This window comes from Uranotaenia lowii, chromosome 2 (assembly GCF_029784155.1).
Source record: "Uranotaenia lowii strain MFRU-FL chromosome 2, ASM2978415v1, whole genome shotgun sequence".
Lineage (NCBI taxonomy): Eukaryota > Metazoa > Arthropoda > Insecta > Diptera > Culicidae > Uranotaenia > Uranotaenia lowii.
Window position 1 is genome coordinate 97,322,952 of NC_073692.1, and position 22,023 is coordinate 97,344,974.

Sequence of the window (22,023 nt, forward strand, 5' to 3'; positions counted from 1 at the left end):
AAATAAAGTTCAAAAGTAATTCTCAAAATACGCGTTGAGGAAATTTTGACAGGAAATTAACGTTATGTGTTAATGCCTCGAAAAAAAAAATTTCATTTTTCCGTCAAAGTTTCCTCAACGCGTATTTTGATATTTATTTTTGGACTCCTTCAATTTGAATATTGTTGACTAATTTTACAAAATGAGAAAAAAAAAACCCCTAGAATGTCATTTTTTTTAAGTTTTCAAAACATTCTATTGGATCGAACGTTTCGAGGCTCACAGAAGTATATAGAACAAAAAGTTAGCCAAAAGTATTTTGTGATGTTTACACTCAGTTATACATTTGAATATCTTGGAATATAACTATTTCAATATTATAAAAAATTTTAAAAAAATAATTTTTGCCAATTCAATCACCTCGCAGTGATTTTTAAACTTTCTGATAACGAAAAAGTCGATATCAGTATCGAATCCGCTTGATATTTCAAATTTTATCTTCAACCTTGAATAAAACAAATATCATTACATTACTCTATCAAAAATCCTTTTGTTTTCTAACCACTTAATTCTCCTGATTTCTATTCAAATTTACATCAACAAATTTTTGTAGTTTTTTATGTAATGGGCTTTAAAAAGACCATAGTTAATATATGCTGCATGGCCTAAAACATCCATAGGTATGATTTTATGGAGCTTCTTTGTTTTTATTAGCATATTCTTTCGTCAATTTGGAGCACATCGTGAAATTCCAATGAACCCTCTCTCTAAAAATATAAGATTTGCTTCTATAGAGCGATCTCATACTCTATACTGCGTGATTATTCTACACAGTTGAGCTCTAAAAAAGCTAAATCATCATTTTTCAGGAAAAATAATCAAATTTATTTGAATAAGTACTCGACTTAAAACACGGAAATAAAAATTCTAGCATTTACTTTGTTAACTTTAAAAAAAGAAAATTGACTTACATCCCAAAATTTAAAAAAAAAAAGTAATACTTGTATACATGTTCCACGAGATTACCAATAATGAAAATGTATCATTAAGTAAATAAATTATTTTAAGTAAATACGAAAAGCAACTTTAAACTATAATTCGAAAAACTATTTTATTAATTAATTATTAGTTATTAATTTTCACAGGATGTAAAATTTGTTGCTGGGGTTTGCTGGGAACATAAACAAAAACTTTTGTTTGACAAACACCAGCTTTGAAAACTGCAAACAAAATAAAGAGTTTTTAAAGCTCCATATACAGAACCTGAATCACTTTTTCGCAACCACTCATCCTCAAATATAACTTTTCAACATTCATTTAAATTCTCCTTTTCAAAATTTGTTTGTTAAGTCACTTCTAAATCCTGTGATCACATGTTGAACTGTGACGCAATTTTTATACGGTTTGTTGTAAAATTCCAGTTGATAAAATATTGAAGTTCCGACAGCCGCTAGTGATCGTAAAAAAAATAAACATTGAAAAGCTGACTGTACATGGTGTCAAATGTATTCAAGAAGCAAATAAACATTAAAATCATAGTAAAAGTTAATTTTTAAATTTTGACTTTTGGCCAGGTTTTGGGATGAAATACTCCTGTGTGCGAGGGTAAAAAATATCTGTGGCAACTAAAAACGCACTGCTATAAAATGAAAAAAAAAATCATAAATATATGCTTTTCTGAAACTAGACACTTGATCGATCAGAAATTTATCAATCATTTATCAAAAAAAAAATTTATATCAAATCTTATGATTCTGTCTTGGTACATTTCGTACCTGAGAATTATCAAATTTTCAAGCTGATAGAAAATTTGAGACAAACGTGAGGGTCAAAGAAAAGGAAGAACATAGGTCATAAATATTATGATTTTATCGAGAAAGATACAACGGCTCATCGACAGGACTTGAACCCGCAATATCCGCTTCATTACAAATGCACGTTTGCCAATTACACCACGGTGGACGAGTTGGGATCGGCCGACACGAGCGTACAAGTTGAGCTCCATCGGACTTTTCACCATAGATCAGAGATCTCATTCATCAGAGATGCCACCGTGACTGATTTTTTAGGATTTGCCTGATCTTCCGAGGCTCAGACTGAAAACCTGATAAGCCATTGGTTTTCCCTGATTTTTGAAAATATGTCTGATTTTGCCTGATTTTTACAAATGCGATGAAAAATGGGCAGTAAAGAACTGCAACTGATTTAGTGACTGGTTATTTTTGCTCCAAAAATGTGTGACTGAAAAATAAAAATTGAAAAACCCTAATGTTAAGTTCTTTTTTTTATTCATTTTTAAGGATTTTTTACATCTAAGTTTTTTATGAAATTGTATATTTTGAAAACACGTCCCAAAATCTGGAAAATGGTAAGCAAAACTTGTAAATGAAGTCTTTAGTAACAAAAAAGGAACTTACTTTTATCAGTGGTTACAAGATTGGAATTTGCTCAAGAGTCTGGTAGATTTAGCTTATTTGATTTGAGCATATAATCAGTTGTTTTTTTAAGTACTATTCTGTAAAAACAAATTATTCTATGGTCAAATCAAATAAGTTAAATCTACCAAACTCTTAAGCAAATTCAAAGATTTTAACCGTCGATAGAAATAAATCAAATTTTCAAATGTAAAAGTAAGAGATTAAAATTCTTCGACTCAATTTTAATTTTGCGAACTCAACGAACTCAATCCTAAGTTGAATTTTAGTTTGGTTTTAGTTGGCTCGTGAAAAATTGCAATAAACTTAATGTTGTACAATACACCAAGAAAATATGGTATTTCCGGTAAATTTTTTTTTCGTGAACATGAGATACATGTTTCTTTATCAATGCATATTTTTCATTGAACATCAATTCCATACTTAGTTTCCTATGTAGAATTAAAAAAAACCAGGCCTTTTCATGAAGTAAAACATGCAAAATAAACTTACATTTTTCTTTTTATTCGTGATTTTCAGTTGAATTTTGTATACAAATTGACTTTAATTGAAAATTTGAAATTCAGACATAATTTAAAGTCCGAGGTTAGTGCGATTTTACCACATTAAGGACCGCAAAGAAATCTAAGCCCAAAATTTGGCATTTCACAGAAAATACTGGACCAAATTTTACAAATTTAGTGTCTTTGAGTTATCAAAAGTGCTGTTTACTATTTTGTAGAATAAAGTTTCAATATAAAATGTATCACATTCGAGTTATGCTTCTCAGCAAAGCGCACACGCGTCATGCGAAAAAAACGGGATATCGTAGTTGGCCCGCAATGTGTTAATTCCTCAACGAAATTGTAATCTGAATTTGAATTTTGAAAATTAGTTTTGAATAAGAAATCTGAAACTGAATTTAATACTTGTAGTTTGAAAGTACGTCTCGGTGGTCGAGTGGTTAGCGTGGTAAGACGTTAATCGCTAGCCCACTGATGGCATGGGTTCGATTCCCATCTCGGTACTAGGTGTTAAATGTTAATTAAGTTGTCCACGTCATTTATTCAGTCTGTAAAGCCTAAATCGGCTAAGACGGTGTATTTTGTTTTCTAATTTTAATATGATTTCTGAATCTAAATTCCAGATCAAGAAGTGAAATTTGATTCAGAGCCCTCAACCATAAATCAATTTTAATTCTGATGTTAAGGATTTCCATTTGACTTAATTCATTCAATCTGTCATGTGAATCTGAATTAGATTCATCATTTGGGAAAATAGCATTTTATGAATTTCAAATAATGAATCTCATTCTGAGTTTTCAATTCTGAATCGTAATTTGGAACCTATATTTTGTTTGAAATGTGCATAAGAATTCAGTTTAAGAACTTCGAATCTGAATATGAATATTTAGAAAAATTCATCCTTTTTATTGAAAATGCTTATGAGGCCCTTAGAGAAAATGTGGTATAAGTGCAAAAATAGTCGTTTTGAGTTAATAATGCCAAATTATTCTTCAAACTTCAAACTATATTTGATGGTTCTTTCAAATTTTTTTTATTTTTTTCAATACTTTAACATTCGAAAGAAAAATGCAATTTTTTGAAAAGTATATGGAAAATAACCAAACACAACAATTCAAAAGCGTGTTTTCACGAAATAAGCTTTTATATATTCATACTCCTTAGGCTCCAAGGGCTTATATGATAGGTTCGAAAAGCATGAATCTAATTTGGAATGAAATAAAAAACCGGATTGGAACCAGGATTTCTTACTGGAAATAAAGAATCCTAAACTGAATACAGAATCCGGAAAATGAAATCAGAAAGACAATTTGGAACTTGATAATATATAGGGGAGATAAGAGCATAACGAGCACCCAGGGCATAATAAGCACTCCTTTTTTCTACAAAAGTACGTATTTTCTTAAACAAATTTTTATGAGGATTTGTTCCGTACTACCTATAGTATTAATTTTTTACCAAAAAGAAATATCATTATCATCTTTACAGAAATATTAAATAATAACCAGTTAGGTTCCCAATTGCCGAAAATATTATAATTTTTGAGTACCACCAAATAAGCTCTTATGACTTTTAAATTATCTTGATCTGAAATGTACGCACTTCAACATGATTTTTACATTGTTTCTCAATTTTCACCATAATAAAATTTTTGATTTTTCACTTTTATCAATTTTAAAACGCGTTTTTACTTAAATTTGTTGACCTGGGGCGAACAGAGCGCTTTTAATCAGGGCAAGATGAGCGATTTCTGCTGTATAATCTAGCAGCGAATTCAATTCGATGAAGTCAACTGAATAATAGAGCTACAGCTTGACTTGTTTCGTCTGCCGATTTGGCCTATTGTTAAGGTGTCGGAGAGGTAATCAATAGACTCGAGTTCGATTCCTGTTCGAGGGGATTTTTGTTTTTCTCATACCATTCATCATCCGTCAAACAAAACACCAGAAACATAATGTATGAGCATGTGTTAATTATTTGAATTCTACAAACAGACTTAGATTATTTTGTTATTGATTTGTTTGATGAATCTACGCCTCACCGTTTAGTGCAAAATGCATCGATCACGAATGATAATTGAAAAAAAAATCACCTTGACCAGGAATCGAACTCGAGTCTACTGATTACCTCTCCGACATCTTACCAATAGGCCAAATCGTCAGATGAAACAAGTCAAGCTGTAGCTCTATTATTCAGTTGACTTCATCGAGTCCAATTCGCTGCTAGATTCCTCGGCAAAAAACGCTCATCGTGCCTCGATTAATGTTGCTTATACTGCCCCGGAGGGTTCTCATTATGCCCCTACAGTGACTGGTTTTCAGCTCTCGGCAAAAAAATTTAAAATGCATTTATAAACGTTTTTATCTACTTTTTCTAATTTCATCCAATAAGGCAATAAACTAGTTGAGTTTCTTAACACAAAACAATGATGTAATTCACATATTATAGCTGTTCTCTGTGGTTGAATAAGCGTTATCCTTAAGGTGGCCATTATGCCCTTATCTCCCCTACTTATGAAATTCTGAGCATGAATCGTCAGTTTAATATTTTTTCAGAAAAAAAATATTTTTTCGTGAAATTAATTGAAAATTTGTTACAAGTTGATTATACATAAACATAGCATGGCAATTATCGAGATATTTGATAAAAAATAAATAGATTGTGAATCCACCAAGATGGCGAAATTAATTTTGATTTCATTCGACCATGGCGTTTAGTAGTCCAGCAACTGTTTTAAGCAAATTTCTAAAAATGTTCCGATCCTTGTTTTATACCGGCAGAGCCAATGCAGAGATACACCATTCTCCCAGTACCCTCCCCGAGAATAATCTCTCTCCAACAAAGCTTTATCGAAGTTTTGTCCCAGCTTCGTAAAAAGATTCTCTCAGAAGAAAAACAAAAACTCTCCGCGAATATTCTCCCTTTATCCGATAAACTCTAACGTATTTTTATCTCAGCTAAATCACAGCTTCATTAGGCATTTGTGCTTTGATCAAACAGGCAATAAAGCTCTTGAGCAAACAGAAAAGTATGTGTTTAATGGTAGCTTTTTGAGAATTCTCGTAACTGTGTTAATTCACATTAATGATGATGTGTTATCCGAGCTTCAAAACATCTTTAAGCAATGTTCGAAAAAAAAATCACTACGAATGAAATATTGCAAGCATGTCTTTGAGTACCCACAAAACAATACTAATGCTATGAAACATTAAATAAACCTCAAAGAAAAGGATAACCAATTTTGATTAAGCCAAATGGCTTATAGTGTGTTATTTGGGTTTCGAATGCCACTCGGGCAACTGAGTTTGTTAGTCGTATACTAACGTGTTAAAATAATAAGGATCAACTAACGGTGCTTGTCCGATTTTAACGCCGTACACTTGAAAAAATCATACCGTGAAATGAGGTGGAAAAGGACAAAGTAGTAAAAAAATCAATAACTCAACATTGTTCTAACTGTTTTTTTTTTTCAATTTCAAGTAGAAGCTTCAAAAAAATAAGAAATTGAATTCAATTTCTGTGATGGTAAAGTTTGTTGGTTGAACTATCAGATTTGTTTAGGTATTTTTTTCTAAATTAAAGGTACGGTTTTAAAGATTGTTTACGTCAGTTAAATGACAACCGTCCATTTAGAACTGTTTTTGCAAAGGGTTTTTTTTCTAATTATGACCACTAGTTTGTGTGAGTTTTCAAAAATATAAAACAAAGCATTTGAACTATACCTTCAGCTCCATTTTCAGCCAGGTGTAAGCATACATAGGTAGGTATACCACAAACATAGCCGACCGAATGAAAAAAAAGTCCTAATACTCGTTACAAATCCTAACCACAAAGAACCTACACTTATCTTGCAGATTGTATTCTAATGCCACACAGATGGAGTGCACTGCACACTGGACGCTGCCCTTCGGGAGAGTCCGTTTTTTTCGTTGCTAGTCCGAAAACCTTATGCCAAATGTTGCTTGAACAAGAAACAGAGAATAAAAAAAAAGTGCCTTTCGGCCAATTCATGTCACTGGCTGCTGCAGCCTGTGTTTAACCGTTCTCAGGCCTTAGTTGGGTAGTTGCTATTGTCCAGACACTTCGGCTTACTGGACTCGGCTACCTCGTACCTACCTAGTCAATCACGTTATAGGGAGAATAACAAACTTAGCTCCGTAAACTCTTTCTGGCTTGTTTAGCTATACGTATAGTTGTATGACAATGTTTATTTTTTTCCAACGAACAAATCCCAGCGGCGACTCTCCATCAACAGTGCGCAAATTGTGTACCCGGTGGATCTCTCTCTGTCGGTTTCTGTCTCTAGTTTCTAGATGTGCATAACAAATGACAACAAGAATTCATATGGCGGCTGCCAGCTAAATCCACATACGAGCGTGCATATGTACGTCTGTTTAAAGTTCGATTGACCGACGCGGCTTGAGATGTGTTGATAAGATCAACTGGAATGTCAACCAATAATGGAATTTCCGATGACAGACGATTTCTAGTGTTACAAACGCATTTATTTTATAATGTTGATACATATCTTTGATAAATAATAAACATAAAAAAACACCTATTATTAGACATATTCCTTAAAAAACAGCTTCTCAGAGGAAGCAATCTTCGAAGTATCTTAAAAAATCACAAATCGAAAAACCCAATTATTCACGCAGTCAGATGATGAGACGACAAACAACTGTTGCTTGTAGCTGGATTTCCCCTCGAGCAGAAAATGCCAAACAGCTACCACCGGACCTGGCACGCATATCAAATAACCTATCGAAACAACTTGTGGTTAAGTCCACTTCTGACTGGTGGTGGCGCGATGCAAATCAACTAACAAGAAGAGTAAAAAAAAACCTTATCCAGCTTCGCTCTATCGATTTGTCATCTGCTAATAATTCTGCAGAATGATAGAACAACAACGTGTTGCTTATGGATTTGAAAAAAAAGGTATCCTTGAATGTTCAATTCCCTTGGCTTGTGATGAGATGATGCTGATATATATAATTTTACAAATGGCAATATGCTCCAGTCGATAATTATGAACGATCATCAGTAATTAGAGAAGAAAAAACCTAACAATCTATGTGGAATTAAACAAACTAATTTAGAGTCAATTATATTGTTGGAACAAGCAAAGCAAATAACACTTGATGGAATCGAGAGCTTGGACAAATTATAGCTTTGTATGTTGACTCTTCTATGCAATCAGCAACAAACAAGTAGATCTGAATTCTATACAGGGCGATTGTAGTGTTGAAGATCATTAATGGCATTGAACGTTATAAAATAACACACTTGATTTAAGAAAGAAATCTGCCTATAAAAATTAAAAGGGTTTAATAGCAGTTCTTAAAAACTTAAAAAAAATCTACTATGAACGAAACTTGAAACTTGATCAATCAGTTTCTAGAACGGAAAAATTTCCGTTTTAAAACAGCCATTGAGATATCTTTTTCCTTCTAAAGCTGAGTTCTTTTTAAAATGGGACACTTTCATTTACTGATAGCTCATTTACTAGTATCGGAGACTTAAATAGGGTTGCCATCCGTCCCGCAAATGCGGGACATGTCCCGCTGTCCTACTTTTTCCTCGAGATGTCCCGCTTTTTCCATGGAAAACTTTTACGTTTGAAGAAAATATTGTTTAAGATTCTTCAACATGATTAAAGATCTGAATTTTTCGACAGAATTCTAGTTAAATTCCCTTTTATCATACACCATTTTTCGACTCAGTTGTCCAAAGTATACAATAGCGCCGATGTGGTCTAGCGGATAGGCTGGCGCGAGTCTGGTATTGGTATGCCAGGCGTACTGGGTTCGATTCCCGGTATCGGCAAGAAAAACTTTTGGGTTCGATTCTCTTAAGTTTGCCGACAGGTAAGATGTGTTCCATTCTATAACTGACTATATAATAGGAATGTTCAATCAGTTGCCAGCTGGCCAGGTATATACACGGATGCCGGAATACCTGTAAGTAAACTAGCCCACCTGATTGATTCGTTCTTCCAAAATAATACCTACATGAACACAATACATTCACTCCATAACAGTTCACACGAAGCCATGGGGTCCGGGTATGGTGTACGCTGCATTGGAGATTTGTCGAACATAATGATCTAAAGAATGCATGTGAGCACATACTTTGGCAGAAACTGCGGTGAATCCGTGCACCCATGGTGGATTACCAACATACAACATACATACATATAGTTGTCCAAAGTATACAATTATGGAAGTTTTTTTGAGATTTAATTTTTTTTAAACAAATTTGAAATATATTTGTAACTCTCCAAAATTCCGAGTAAATAGAAGTCATGTAAGAAAACTGTGCAAAATCAACCCGCCTTAAAAAAGCTTCAGTATACATTCTATGAATAACTTTGGCTGATGGTAAACGTATAAGTTTGGCAATACAATTAACCCTTTTTTAAGGTTTTCTTAAATGTCCCACTTTTTTCGGCGGTGTCCCGCTATTTTGTCGTTAAATGTCTCGTTTTTTTTTAAGTATCTGGCAAGCCTAGACTAAAACTATTTACAGCATTTTGCTGCCTATAAAAAGTACTATCCGATCATTTGATTCAAAATTTAATTTTTTTTTCATTTTATAAACATTTACAATGCAAGAAAAAAATAATTTTTCGCAGTTTCTTTCAAAATCCATCATTATCAAATTGATAGCTGACAAAACCGTTGATTATTCTAAGAATTACTGTGTGTGAGTGGTGGATAAGTATGCAAACACTGTCAAAAATGTCCACAAAGTTCAAATCAATCATTGGAGTGAAGCAAATGATCAGCAACTAAGATTAAGGGTCATCAGGGATGTCAAGGCTCATACCAAAATTTGTAGATCTTTAAAATGACCCACAATTTTTCCTCCGCATTGCCTAGTTATGAGTCGTTCAAACCTATCCTCAAACATCAAATTATTGCTAGATCCAGAGCTCGTAAGCTGTATAGCCGGTTCCGAGGCTATGAAACAGATTATTTCTGATGAAAGACAAAACTTATGAAAAACCCAATTTCAAACCAATTCCAGCGTTTGAATCCTATAACATGTCTGCTCATGGCAAGGTTCCTAGCATATTAAAGTAGATATTTACTGGTAATTTTGTTAAAAAATTATAACCTCTTACCCGGTCACAACCTGCATCCAGTTATTATTATTACCGGTATTTTGTTTTTTCATAATTCGATTTTTTCTTTTTTTTTGTTTCGATTATAGTCGTTTTAACATCTTTATATCATTCGAGACTTATATCAACGAGGAAGTTGGCGGATAGTAATTGAAAAACTTATCCAGTACAACTGTGATCGATATTTACTCTTGGGCTCGAACTCACGGACATCGTCTCAAGAAGCAACTGATTTGCCAACTGAGGTATATCACAAGCCATTTCGATATTTTCTTAATAAAACATGAAGTGTGCTTATAGGAATTTATACCCCCAAAACATGATTTTTTTTACTTTGCTAATGAGGATAGAATTGAGATATGTTATGGTGAATAAGCAAAAATGTTTTATATAAAGATAACCCATTCTTACTGAAAACTGGAGATAAAAAGAAAAGCGCTACACTTAACACTGTTTGCAGTTTTTATTTAATACACATGTATTTAATTAAGTGTTTTTAAACACTGTAGCATTTTAATAAAGTTTGTCTAGCTAGTTTGTTTTGAGCGTGTAGTGAATTTATAACAAAACGCCTTTCAATCTCGGTAGGCTGTGATCGATCAACACTGACGCGTTTTTCTTCTGCCGTGAAAATTTCAGTTTTCAATTTTTCAATAATTTGATTTGTTCTTCAAATTTCAAGAAATGCTGAAGATTGTTTTATAAGGAGCGATGCAGTGATTCATTGTTTGGATTAGACCAACATATTGGTTAACTTCTTCAAATTGGAGAGCCAGCACTTCCGGGTGGCCTACCACAGATCAGCTAAGCAGTTCCAGATCCCTTTGACATCGGAAACCGACGTTTAACAATGCTTTGGTGAGCCCGTTCTATTTTCTTTAATTTACGAGGGTTGTTTTATTTCTATAAGATAATTTGTTCTCTATTATATCAAAAGTATTTAACGGATCAAAGAAATATACATATAAACTCATAATATTCTGATAATCCTGTAATCAGTTTAGATAACATTATTCCCATTTGATAGGCATTTTAACTAGAACAAGGAACTTTTATGTCACATAACTCTTTGTCTAACTTTTTCTAAAAAAAACTCAAAGAACATTTGAAGAACATTTTGGATTTCATCTTCCAATTGTATATGAATATTTTAGTTAACTTTTGAGCTATTTTTTTTAGCTAATGTCGTTATCGTTCTATGAAAATTAGGTAATTTTCAGTCAGGAAAGCGAAAAGCAAATCAATCCCAAATAGAAGGCATTAAAGCTTTATTCAAATTATTTTAATAGTTGAAAAAGCTAGCTTGATAAAAGAATTAATAGTTAATAGTTAGATTAGTTAACCTCATGAACTTTCATTTTTTTTTAACAAAAAATACAATTTGATTCGAGACTATGCCAACGTTAAACTACTGATTTCTTAAAAAAACGGCAATCGCAAACACTTGTTTTTGGTTAAATTCAATTAGTTTTTAGGTATCACGATAAACACACTGCCCTTAGAACTACGCCTTCAAATTCAAAATCTAGGAATACAAATTAAAAAAACTAATTGACAGGGTAACGATCGGAGAATTGATTGCACTAGTATAACACATGAAGAGGTTTTCTTGAATTAATATTTGAAAAAGCTTATCAAGAAGTTGAATTTTTGGTAGTATGACAGTGTTCAGCATGTCCAATTTAGGGTTTTGCAGATAAAAATTGTTTATCGAGTAATAATGTCAATAACAGGATTGAAAAAACTAGATCACACTGGTCAAAAGTGTTTCCTGATCTTATCCTCTCACCCACCCTCCAAACCAAAATTGTTTGCTAGGATGCAGAGGTGACCTCGGTCCTAAAGCACAAATTTCTTTCTTTCATCCCCTTCTCTTTTTTCCAATCTATCCATTGACTACTAGGACGTGGCCGGCGCCGTTATTGACGTTCAAAGAGAGAGCATCAGTTTTGTGCAGTGTGAATGAGTTGCTAGTCCCAAGCACCATTCATTTGACCCCTGAACAAAATTGATGGCCTCGGTCAATCACGGAGTAGCAACCATTGGCGATGTAGGATTCGTTCTACTAAGCCACGCCTGCGATCATGGTTTTCGAAATGCATTTCTTAAAAAATGAGTGACAGATAATAATATCATTAATTGAATATTAAAAGAAACATAAATTTGTTCAGCGAAAATAATTTTGTAACAAAGCATTTCGGCTTCAATGATTCAGGTGGATGTGAGTAGTCAGCTAAGCTAAGCTAAGCTAAGCTAGTTTGTTTTGAGCGTGTAGTGAGTGAGTCAAAAACCTACCAAAGAATGAGTGTTTAGAATGGAGAGTGTAAATGTTAAACGCACACATGGAATGAAAAACAAAAACAAGAATCAACAAAACAACATCAACGAAAGGAAACGCCATTGCAAATTGTGACCCGGATCGTTCTTCTCCTGCGGAAATTCGACATCGCTGTTGAGAAGGAACAGCAGGAATACTGGAAAAGCGCAACAGCAGCAGTTTTCGGAAGGTGAGACCAGACAAATTATCACTAAACAGAGTAAAAAAAAATATCCGTATGTTTGATTCCCAAGCGGTGAGTATTTCGACGACAATCAAATACAAGCCGGAAAACACTGAAAGCCATTGCACTGCGACTGGAAAACGAAGGTAATGGAAAATAAACTTCTACTTCGATGACTTTTCCTAACTAACTGTCATCTGATCACAGATTACCGAAACAGAAACAGAACCGAGTGAGATACGAAGTGGCACTTCATAGGGCACGCCGTCTTAGGGTTAGTGAAGTTGTACGACAAGAATTGTGTTATAGAGGTTTTACGCAGGCTCGAGCAAGAGGCGTAGATTCTACCAGCGTCATCCACCGCGTATACTCGGGCAGCTTTTTTTGTTCGTGAATTGTAATGTGTCGCCATCGTTAGATTAAGTAGTAAATTGTTAAGATAGTAAATGTAGTGTGTTAAATGTACATTTTTGTGTGGCCGTAAATTGGAACCTTGATGACAACGAGGAATCCCAGGATCATCCCCAATAACCAGCCCAGGAAGCCAAGTAAACCGTGGTCAACATTTGAGACGTCCCACCCCCGTCGTTCACTTTCATCCGTCGATGTGTGGTTCAACCAGGCAGCAGAAAACTACAGTGAGCCCTCGTTTTGTCCGGTAAGCCGTCGTCGGATCCCACACACGAAAAACTGGATTTTCATGTTCCTCCCGAACAGAATGTCTCAAAATCCCATACAAACTTTAGGCTCTTTGAGCGACCCCTTCCCGTGATCTGATTTGACCCAAATTTGGCATGAGACCTTGTACTAGTTGAACATAGAATATGCTCAACCTCTAGGAAAATATTGTACAGTCTTTCAGGCTGAGCTATATGCTATTATGTATGGAGTGCAAATTGCACTTCAAAAGAAGATTATGTTCAGAACAATTTATTTCTGTTCAGATAGCCAAGCAGCTATCAAATCACTCAGTGCTTCCAGTTCTAGATCAAAACTGGTAATCACATGCCGGAAAGCAATCGAAGAACTTGCTGAAGGCAATGGATTAAACCTTCTATGGGTACCCGGGCATAAGGGAATTTTTGGAAACGAACTCGCTAGAGCTGGGTCGGAAAAGGAATTTTACGGACCAGAGCCGGCTGTCCCAATATCACCATGTTGGTTCAGAAACCAAATTCAAACTTGGTCCTCTAACCAGCATGAACGATACTGGGAAGAGTTGGACACTTGTCGTCAAACTAAATTATTTTTAGAAAAACCATCTCCAATCATATCGAGTTACCTATTAACTTTAAATAAATCTCATTGCAGCATCTTGATCAGAGCACTCTCCGGTCATTGTAAACTTAACTATCACATGCACAACATTCAGCGTGCTGAATCTCCAGTATGTGGTAGTTGTGAATCAGATGTGGAAGATCCCTTCCATCTTATATGTAACTGTCCCTCATTTGCCAGACTACGTTTTCGTACTCTGGGATCTTACGCTTTAAGCGAATCTGAGTTTAAGAAATTAAACTTAAAAAACATTCTATCATTCCTTACTGAATGTAGAAAAGAGCTTTAATGCTAATAATCCCTAGTGGAAAGGCTTTATGCCATCTTAAATAGATTGAATTTATTTCTTCCTTTAATAGGTTTTTCAGGTTTCTCAGGTAAATGATGAAATCTTGGATAAAAAAAAGGCTAGGCACAATTTTCCCGTATGTTTGGATAACGTGCCGCTATTAAGCCAACCCCCATTCTGATACCTGAGTGAGTCAAAAACCTACCAAAGAATGAGTGTTTAGAATGGAGAGTGTAAATGTTAAACGCACACATGGAATGAAAAACAAAAACAAGAATCAACAAAACAACATCAACGAAAGGAAACGCCATTGCAAATTGTGACCCGGATCGTTCTTCTCCTGCGGAAATTCGACATCGCTGTTGAGAAGGAACAGCAGGAATACTGGAAAAGCGCAACAGCAGCAGTTTTCGGAAGGTGAGACCAGACAAATTATCACTAAACAGAGTAAAAAAAAATATCCGTATGTTTGATTCCCAAGCGGTGAGTATTTCGACGACAATCAAATACAAGCCGGAAAACACTGAAAGCCATTGCACTGCGACTGGAAAACGAAGGTAATGGAAAATAAACTTCTACTTCGAAGACTTTTCCTAACTAACTGTCATCTGATCACAGATTACCGAAACAGAAACAGAACCGAGTGAGATACGAAGTGGCACTTCATAGGGCACGCCGTCTTAGGGTTAGTGAAGTTGTACGACAAGAATTGTGTTATAGAGGTTTTACGCAGGCTCGAGCAAGAGGCGTATCGCTTTTTCGACGACCACACAATTGACACGGTGGAAGTTTTCTTTGACAACAAACAGGCGGCCCCAACTGGGTGAGTGACGAACCTGCAAAACGGAAGATTTCAAAAATGCTAAAGTTATTGTTTGTGAACAGAGTCGTTTTTTGGAAGCTGAACCAATCGCTTTTCGGGACTCGCCATCTTGGTTTTGCGAGTCCCGTTTTTAGGAAATTAAGCTGCGGAAGTGAAGAGAGCCAGCCGGATCGAGCCTGAAGTCTTCGGAGGTGCTCCGGGCAGCTGCGGTACGCCCGTCGAAGAAGTGAAGCCTGGCAGGGTTGCCAGTTCACCGGATACGGCTGTGATAATAAGAAAGAAAACTGTGATACACCTGTGCCGTCAAAGCTGTGATATGATTGTTGTGCGTTTTAATGTTATGGTAGGAAAAATGGGCCCGTGAGTAGTTATTATGTAAGCTAGCTTAAGTTTTTAAAATGTCATGTCAGTAAATAATTATAATTGCTACAAGATTTGGGTAATGCGTGTTTGTGTTTTGGGTAAAAGTTAGCCGTGCAGCACACAAAGAAAGTCAGTGGTGCTCAACTTGTTTCATTGGCGCCCAACGTGGGGCCCGAACCCACGACCCTGAGATAAAGAGTCTCATGCTCTACCGACTAGTCGCGACTGAGCTAGCCACTAGGCAGCAAGCGAACCAAGCACTGTGCGTGTGTGTTTATCAAAAACAAAAAAAAACATTTTCTTAATTCAATGCACCGGCAAACAACCACCGGCCAAGCTGCCCGGCTTTAGCAGCTGTGTATGTGAAGCAGACAGTAAGCAAAACACAGTTCTTATTCAATGGGTTACCCGTCTCCTTTACAATCAAAGCACTAACTTGAAAGGAGGCCAAACGCCAGGAAGCCACCGTTGTGTGTTTTTTTTATTGATCGGTGGTAGAAAGCCTAGGACAAATTTGCTGAGGTAGTACCTACATTGGTTAAGATGTCGGATTGGCAAGACGATATAAAAATGATGTTGGGAGTTTGATTCTCACTTCCCTACGGCACTTTGTTTTTTTTTTCTTTTTTCTGGGATAAATTATCCAATAGGAAGAAAATTGTATAAAATGTTTTTCTTGTTTTACTCGAATGTAGTGGTTGGGAACTCGTGTCCTTATGTTAGAAGTGCTTTTACAAACATATCATCTCTGGCACAGTGCACATATCAGCGCGTTTTTGGCACAGATATTTGCTAAATAGACTTTGGATTTTTGCAACCTCTTCTATGGGTGTAGTTTCTACTATATAGCACTTTGAATTTCGAATTTTCTTTTACTGATTCCTTTGCGGTTAGCTTAAGGTTTGCTGATTTTTATTTCGTTTCAATTATAGTCGTTTTAATATCTTTATGTCATTCGCAACTTTTATCAACGATGGAGTTGGCGGACAGTCTGATCGGTACTACACCGGTCATGAATAATGTTCTTGTTGTTTAAATATGTGTCTTAATCTATGTTCACTTGACACTTTAATCTATTTGCTCGTAAACACCATTATTTGTGATCGTACCTTAGCATAAGATCAACTCTCTTTCACAACATAGCGAACATCGCGGAGAGAGTTCACATAATACTTTAGGTTAAGGTTGCCAGAATTTTTTCAGGACGTATCCGAGCCGGACCAATCGGGCTATTTTTACCTGAAACCTGGCAAAATCCGGGCATTTGATTTCAAAATGGTAGACCAAAATCCTGGCAAAATCCGGACAAATTAGATCAAAACCTAGAAATTACTCATTAAAAATCAAGAAAAAAAGTTTTAAAAAAAATATTTTTTCATAAAAATCTATCAACAAGTATTAAATCGTATTCTAGGCTTTCAAAAATTTCTTTTATGATTATTTTTATGAAATTTTCTCAGAAAATTTCGTTTTGAACGCATACATAAAAAAATTTATAACACAATTTGTATTTTTTTAGTTTGATTTAAGAATGAAAATGAGAATAAACCAGGGCAAAATCCGGGCAAACCCGGATAAAACCGGGCAATCTGGCAACCTTAGTTTAGGTTAGCCATTTTAGAAAGTAGAATAGATTGTAACGTTGAATAATACACACGGATTTTTCACTTCTCTAATAAATTAGTAATTAGTCCAATGAAGCGACTTTCAATAAGTGCATCCGAAATCAAGTGATAGTAGTAGAACCGCAATCGAATTGCGAAGCATTTTCAACACATCAACGTACACCCCCAAGTGCAAACGAAATCTTCCCCTAGAGAGGGTGATCAGCTGCTGTGCCATCAACTGTGCGACATACCTGGAATTCCTGTGTTGGTGGATGCCGTCGACTGGAGACGGAAAAAAATTCTCCGAGATCCGAACCCCCCCATCGGCCGTGCCCGACCACAGTCATTGAAAAACTTATCCAGTACAAATGTGATCGATGTTTACTCTTGGGCCCGAACTCACGAACATCGGCTTAGGAAGCAACTGACTTGCAAACTGAGCTATAACACAAGCCCGTTAGCGAAATGTAGTTCTTAATTTAAGTTCAACGTTTCAATTTGCTATGCATAAATTTAACAGAGTTATTCCACATACACAATTTTTATCTTTGTTGAGGTAAATGATCAACTTAAGAACATTGTAAACTTTTGTTATTATGTTCATTGATTAATATCAAGTATTTCAACCTGTTCCACATATTTCTTCTAAATTGCCTCAAATTACTCCAGAGTGTATCACAGTTTGTAAGAAATGTGAGTAGATGGTGCTAATGTTTGTAGAAACGATGTCTTTTGGAATTTATATGGAAAATGTTAAGAGATGGGTATCTTTCAGGGAATCCAGAAATCATTATCCGATCTGATAGAATTTGCCGATCAAAACACCCGTGAGAGAGATTTTCATCCGCAAGAACACTATACTAGCGCTAATCAATTTCAATTTAGCTCTCGATAAGTTGTGCATTCCTCGCTCCCGGATGAGAGAAAATTTCTCATTATTTTGTATGAAGTTAAGGGCGCGGAGAGTCAAAATGGACGCAAATAGCTGAAAAAATCACTCTCTGTGCATTCGTTCTATTGCTTGCTACCAGATTTGACGAAGAATATTCTCAGAACTAGAACTGACTGAGAGAAAATAATTTCGAACGAGTTATCTTGATCTTCATTGGAAACGGATGAGAAATCGTCGCGTTCTCATATTTATCGCAAAGTTTTAAACCAGTTATCAATATCGGTTCTGTTCGATTTGCTTCCCTTGTATCTTTATGTTTACTATCTTTGAAATAAGGGTAATTTTGAAAATTATATCAAATGGTATAATTTTTTTTGTAATATACAATTCCTGATAAAGATAAACTTCAAAAATGTGTCGCGGTTTAAAAATTCCTAGCGCTGTATCGTATCATATCATATATCCTGTATCTCGTATCAAGTATATCCTAAATCTTATCTTCTATCTCAAACCATGCTTCAATCAAAGTGATATTCTTTTAATTACTGTTGTTTCCACAAAGCAACATTCGTACAACTCTAACAAAGCCATACATTTCCGTTTCAACTACTGAATGCAAAAGTGAAAAGCTAACCTGTTGATACTTAACGCGATACTCAACCGATATAGCTCACAATTTACGACTGAAGGGTTTATTAGACGGGCGAAATAAAGCTTTCGACTACTGTATGTGACTAAGTAATTAGTTTTTGCAAAACGATTCTGGAGACCTGCACTATTTGATGGCATGATGGTGCCATATATCTACACAAAATATTGATCATCAAATAAACAAGTCAACGACGAGGTACGATACGACAAATGAAAGATCGATTCATGGGAAGTGTCGTTAATTATTTTACACCTTTGGCATTGTTCCGATCTGCAGGTGTGCGCTCTGCGTGATTGCAGCTAACATCCGCTGATTGGACACTGGACATTATAGCGCAATACCTATTCGTTAACTGATAGTAACTTTCTGGGAACGTTAGGTCGAATGGTATAAAAAATTCAACTCACGTCACAGCACATTTGCCTAACATTTCAACTGCATAATGATGTTATAGGTTGTAAAAAGAATGTACAATCTCATATCGCCAGGCCATACGCGAAATCCAACCGGTAACGAGAACAATCTCAATGGGTTCAAAACTAAAAGTCATCGTTTTACCGCTTTTTCACACGAATAAAACGGGTTCTAATAGCTAGATGCCAGGAGTTCACGCGGAGCAGCAGATAGATAGTCCAGTCTTTCAACATACATATCTAGATACCCGGTACCCGGAGAATCGATTAGCGATGCTGCTAAGTTGCCCAATAAAACTGCTGCTAAACATGTTCATCAAACAAAGCGCCTCAGTATGTGGCACCGTTTGCTTCTCCATAAATCTTCGACAGTAACCGAGGGGCCGTTAATCTGTCTGATCCCAACATCTAACCCTCCAACATCCAGCCTTACTGGAGAGGAGGAGAATGAATTTAAAGCAAGCCGTCTCTAGTTGTGCCAATTTTGCAAAACCCTTAACGTTAACGATGTTAGAACCGGTATGCCAGGAGGTCTTCTTCGAGTTTAAAACCAATTTTGACATAATAATTAACCGGTTTTATATTCTTTGATTAAGCTTGAAAATTTCAAATCCAAGCCGTATTTGGATAATTCCTTTCTCTAACATGTTGTTCATGATTTCAAGCCCTTTTTCCCCGTACACGCTAAAACGTCAATAATAAATGATAACTGCAGAGAAACGGGCACCCACCCAGACGCACAAGACGAGAACGCGTCGCTGTCACCATTAGATATTGCATGGCACTGCACAATTTCAACACTTCGGATCATAAAGAACTTAGCTACAACTTCTCTAACGCAACACGTTGACATTCTGAGGCAGGCCGCCTCGCCAGGCGGTATTCAGAAATGCAAAATGCGTCTTCGTCGTCGTTGGCCAACAACCATAGTTGTTCGCTTTCGCGTTTTGGGGCTGCTGGAGAAGTTGAGGCCGTCCAAACCACCGACACGTATGTTTGAGTGAATGTGTATGTGCAAGAAGTGACCCGCTCCAAGTTGCGCCCACACACCTCCGAAATCCCCTTTAACCGTACGACCCCGACTTCGCGAAATTGGCAGGGGCTTCGATATATCCAACCAGATCCGCCAGAAGAGAGGAGTTCGATTTCAAGCGAAAATGTTTGCTTGCACACGAGCAGCTGCGGTTCTTTCTTGAGGCAGGCAGCACTCGAGAACGGGCGTTAGGATGGATCAGCATAGACGTAAATTTGAGAAATAACCTATGATGGAAACCAGGTGTACCTTCTCTGTGTGGCACTACATCCGAATGATGGTGGAGCCTGAGGGATTTTAATTTGATATTTTTGTGGGGCACTAATAACTTTTTGTTCAGCTTTGGTTTCATGAACTACTGCGGCGCCAAAATAATCATCGAGCAAAAATTAATGATTTTTAGCGAAAGCATGTCACACAAAGTACACGCTGACCCTAGAACAGGATAAAAGTTACTGACCGCGAAAAAAATCGTATTTTCGCATTTTTTGTGTTAAAAAAGCTCACTATAGTTAGTTTGTTAAAAATATACCAATGTTTAATTTATACATGGGAGAGTGGGGAATCATGGGCCACTTTTATTCTTTGATCCATAACTTCTTTATTATAAAAGATAAAATGAAAATAAAAAATGGTATGGTTTTCAACATTTTCATTAGGCAATTTTTTTAAATTATTAATAAGTTATTTTTCCCATGTTCTGACTGTTTTTAAAAAAAGCAATATTTTTTTTGTATTTTGAAAAATGGTGGGGAATCGTGGGGCACTAAATCCAAATTGACCAAATAACATGCAAAATTTATGAGTTCACCCAAAACTGTAATTTGAAAATCATTTTGTTATATTAAAGCAATTTCAGATGATCAAATAAAAAATAAGAGTTGTGTATGATCGAATAAATTCGAAAAACTGGCTCACGAACGTCTTTGCAAAATTCCTTATATAGGATGAGCAAAATATTTTTATTTTTATTTAGATATGGAAAACGTATTTTAAGCTCTGAATGTGTATAAAACATAAAAATATAGTCGGCCCAAGATGTGTGGCTCATGTTTCCCCACAAGCTATGATTTGCAAATTGGTTGCGTTTGTGTTTTGTTTGTTTGTTTATTTGTCTGGGATTTTAACACTATCGTGTTATTCATCCCTATTCCTCCGTGGCTTGTGTCAATTTAAACTTTTGTGTACACAGTTTTGTGATAATGGTTCCTTTTTACTCATTTTTGCTCGGATTGATCGGATTCATATTTCTTCCATCAGCTTGCTTTTTTGTAGAAACAGGAGAATTTTCTTCTCTTCCTTCGGGCAGTTGGACAGAACCTGTCGAAGACTGCTCCCAAGACCCGAATCGTTTCTAGCTTGTTGGTAGCAAGGACAGTATAGGATTATATGCTTTATGCTGAGGGGGACCTGGCAAGCAACACATAACGGTGGTTCTTCCCTAGCCATTAGGTAACCGTGGGTCATCCTGGTGTGTCCTATGCGAAGCCGTGTTAACGTTCGTTCTGCGTTTGTGTGACTAATTGATGTTTCATCAAAATTCCTTTTCCATATGAAAGAACATGACAAAACTAAGATCATGAGCATATTTTTGTTATGAACTTTAGGTTCCCCATCGATGCAATTAGCGGGTGCTTGTTTACTTATGTAAGTAAATTTTGTTTAACTTTTTTAAGCTTGATGCATAAAAGAATCATATGATGCGTATTTAAGTCAATAACATATAGAAAAATATGCTTACGATGACGTTGAATTGAGATTTTTATCTCGACTCATATATGAGATATTCAGAGTGGCCCACGTTTCCCTATGGCCCACGTTTCCCTATGGCCCACGTTACCACAGTCTCCCCTATAAATTAGAAGCCAATAACTTGACTGATAAAACTCAGTCAATAAATTATACGAACTCGTCCGAAATCTTAACCCTTATTCATACCAGATTTTTTTTACTCTTTGGAGTGTCTACAATTTCTTTTTTTCTCCACTGATTTATACAAAATTTAAAGTTTTGGAAACCTTCTAATAGGATAACTCAAATATGTTTACAAGACAATATCAGGGTGGCCACTCAAGTTCAATTTTTGATTTTCCGCATTTCCGGAGCATCATGCAACGGCAAGGTTAGAT

General features: G+C 35.8%; 1 protein-coding gene across 1 annotated transcript in view; it reads left to right on the forward strand.

Moving 5' to 3' along the window:
* Window positions 1–22,023, forward strand: part of LOC129741703 (probable G-protein coupled receptor 158) — a 351,812-nt gene that overhangs the window by 322,153 nt on the left and 7,636 nt on the right. Inside the window, exon 12 of the mRNA XM_055733449.1 lies at window positions 12,752–12,818. Within this exon, the coding sequence (XP_055589424.1) occupies window positions 12,752–12,818 (67 nt within the window). The remainder of the gene's footprint in view (window positions 1–12,751; window positions 12,819–22,023) is intronic.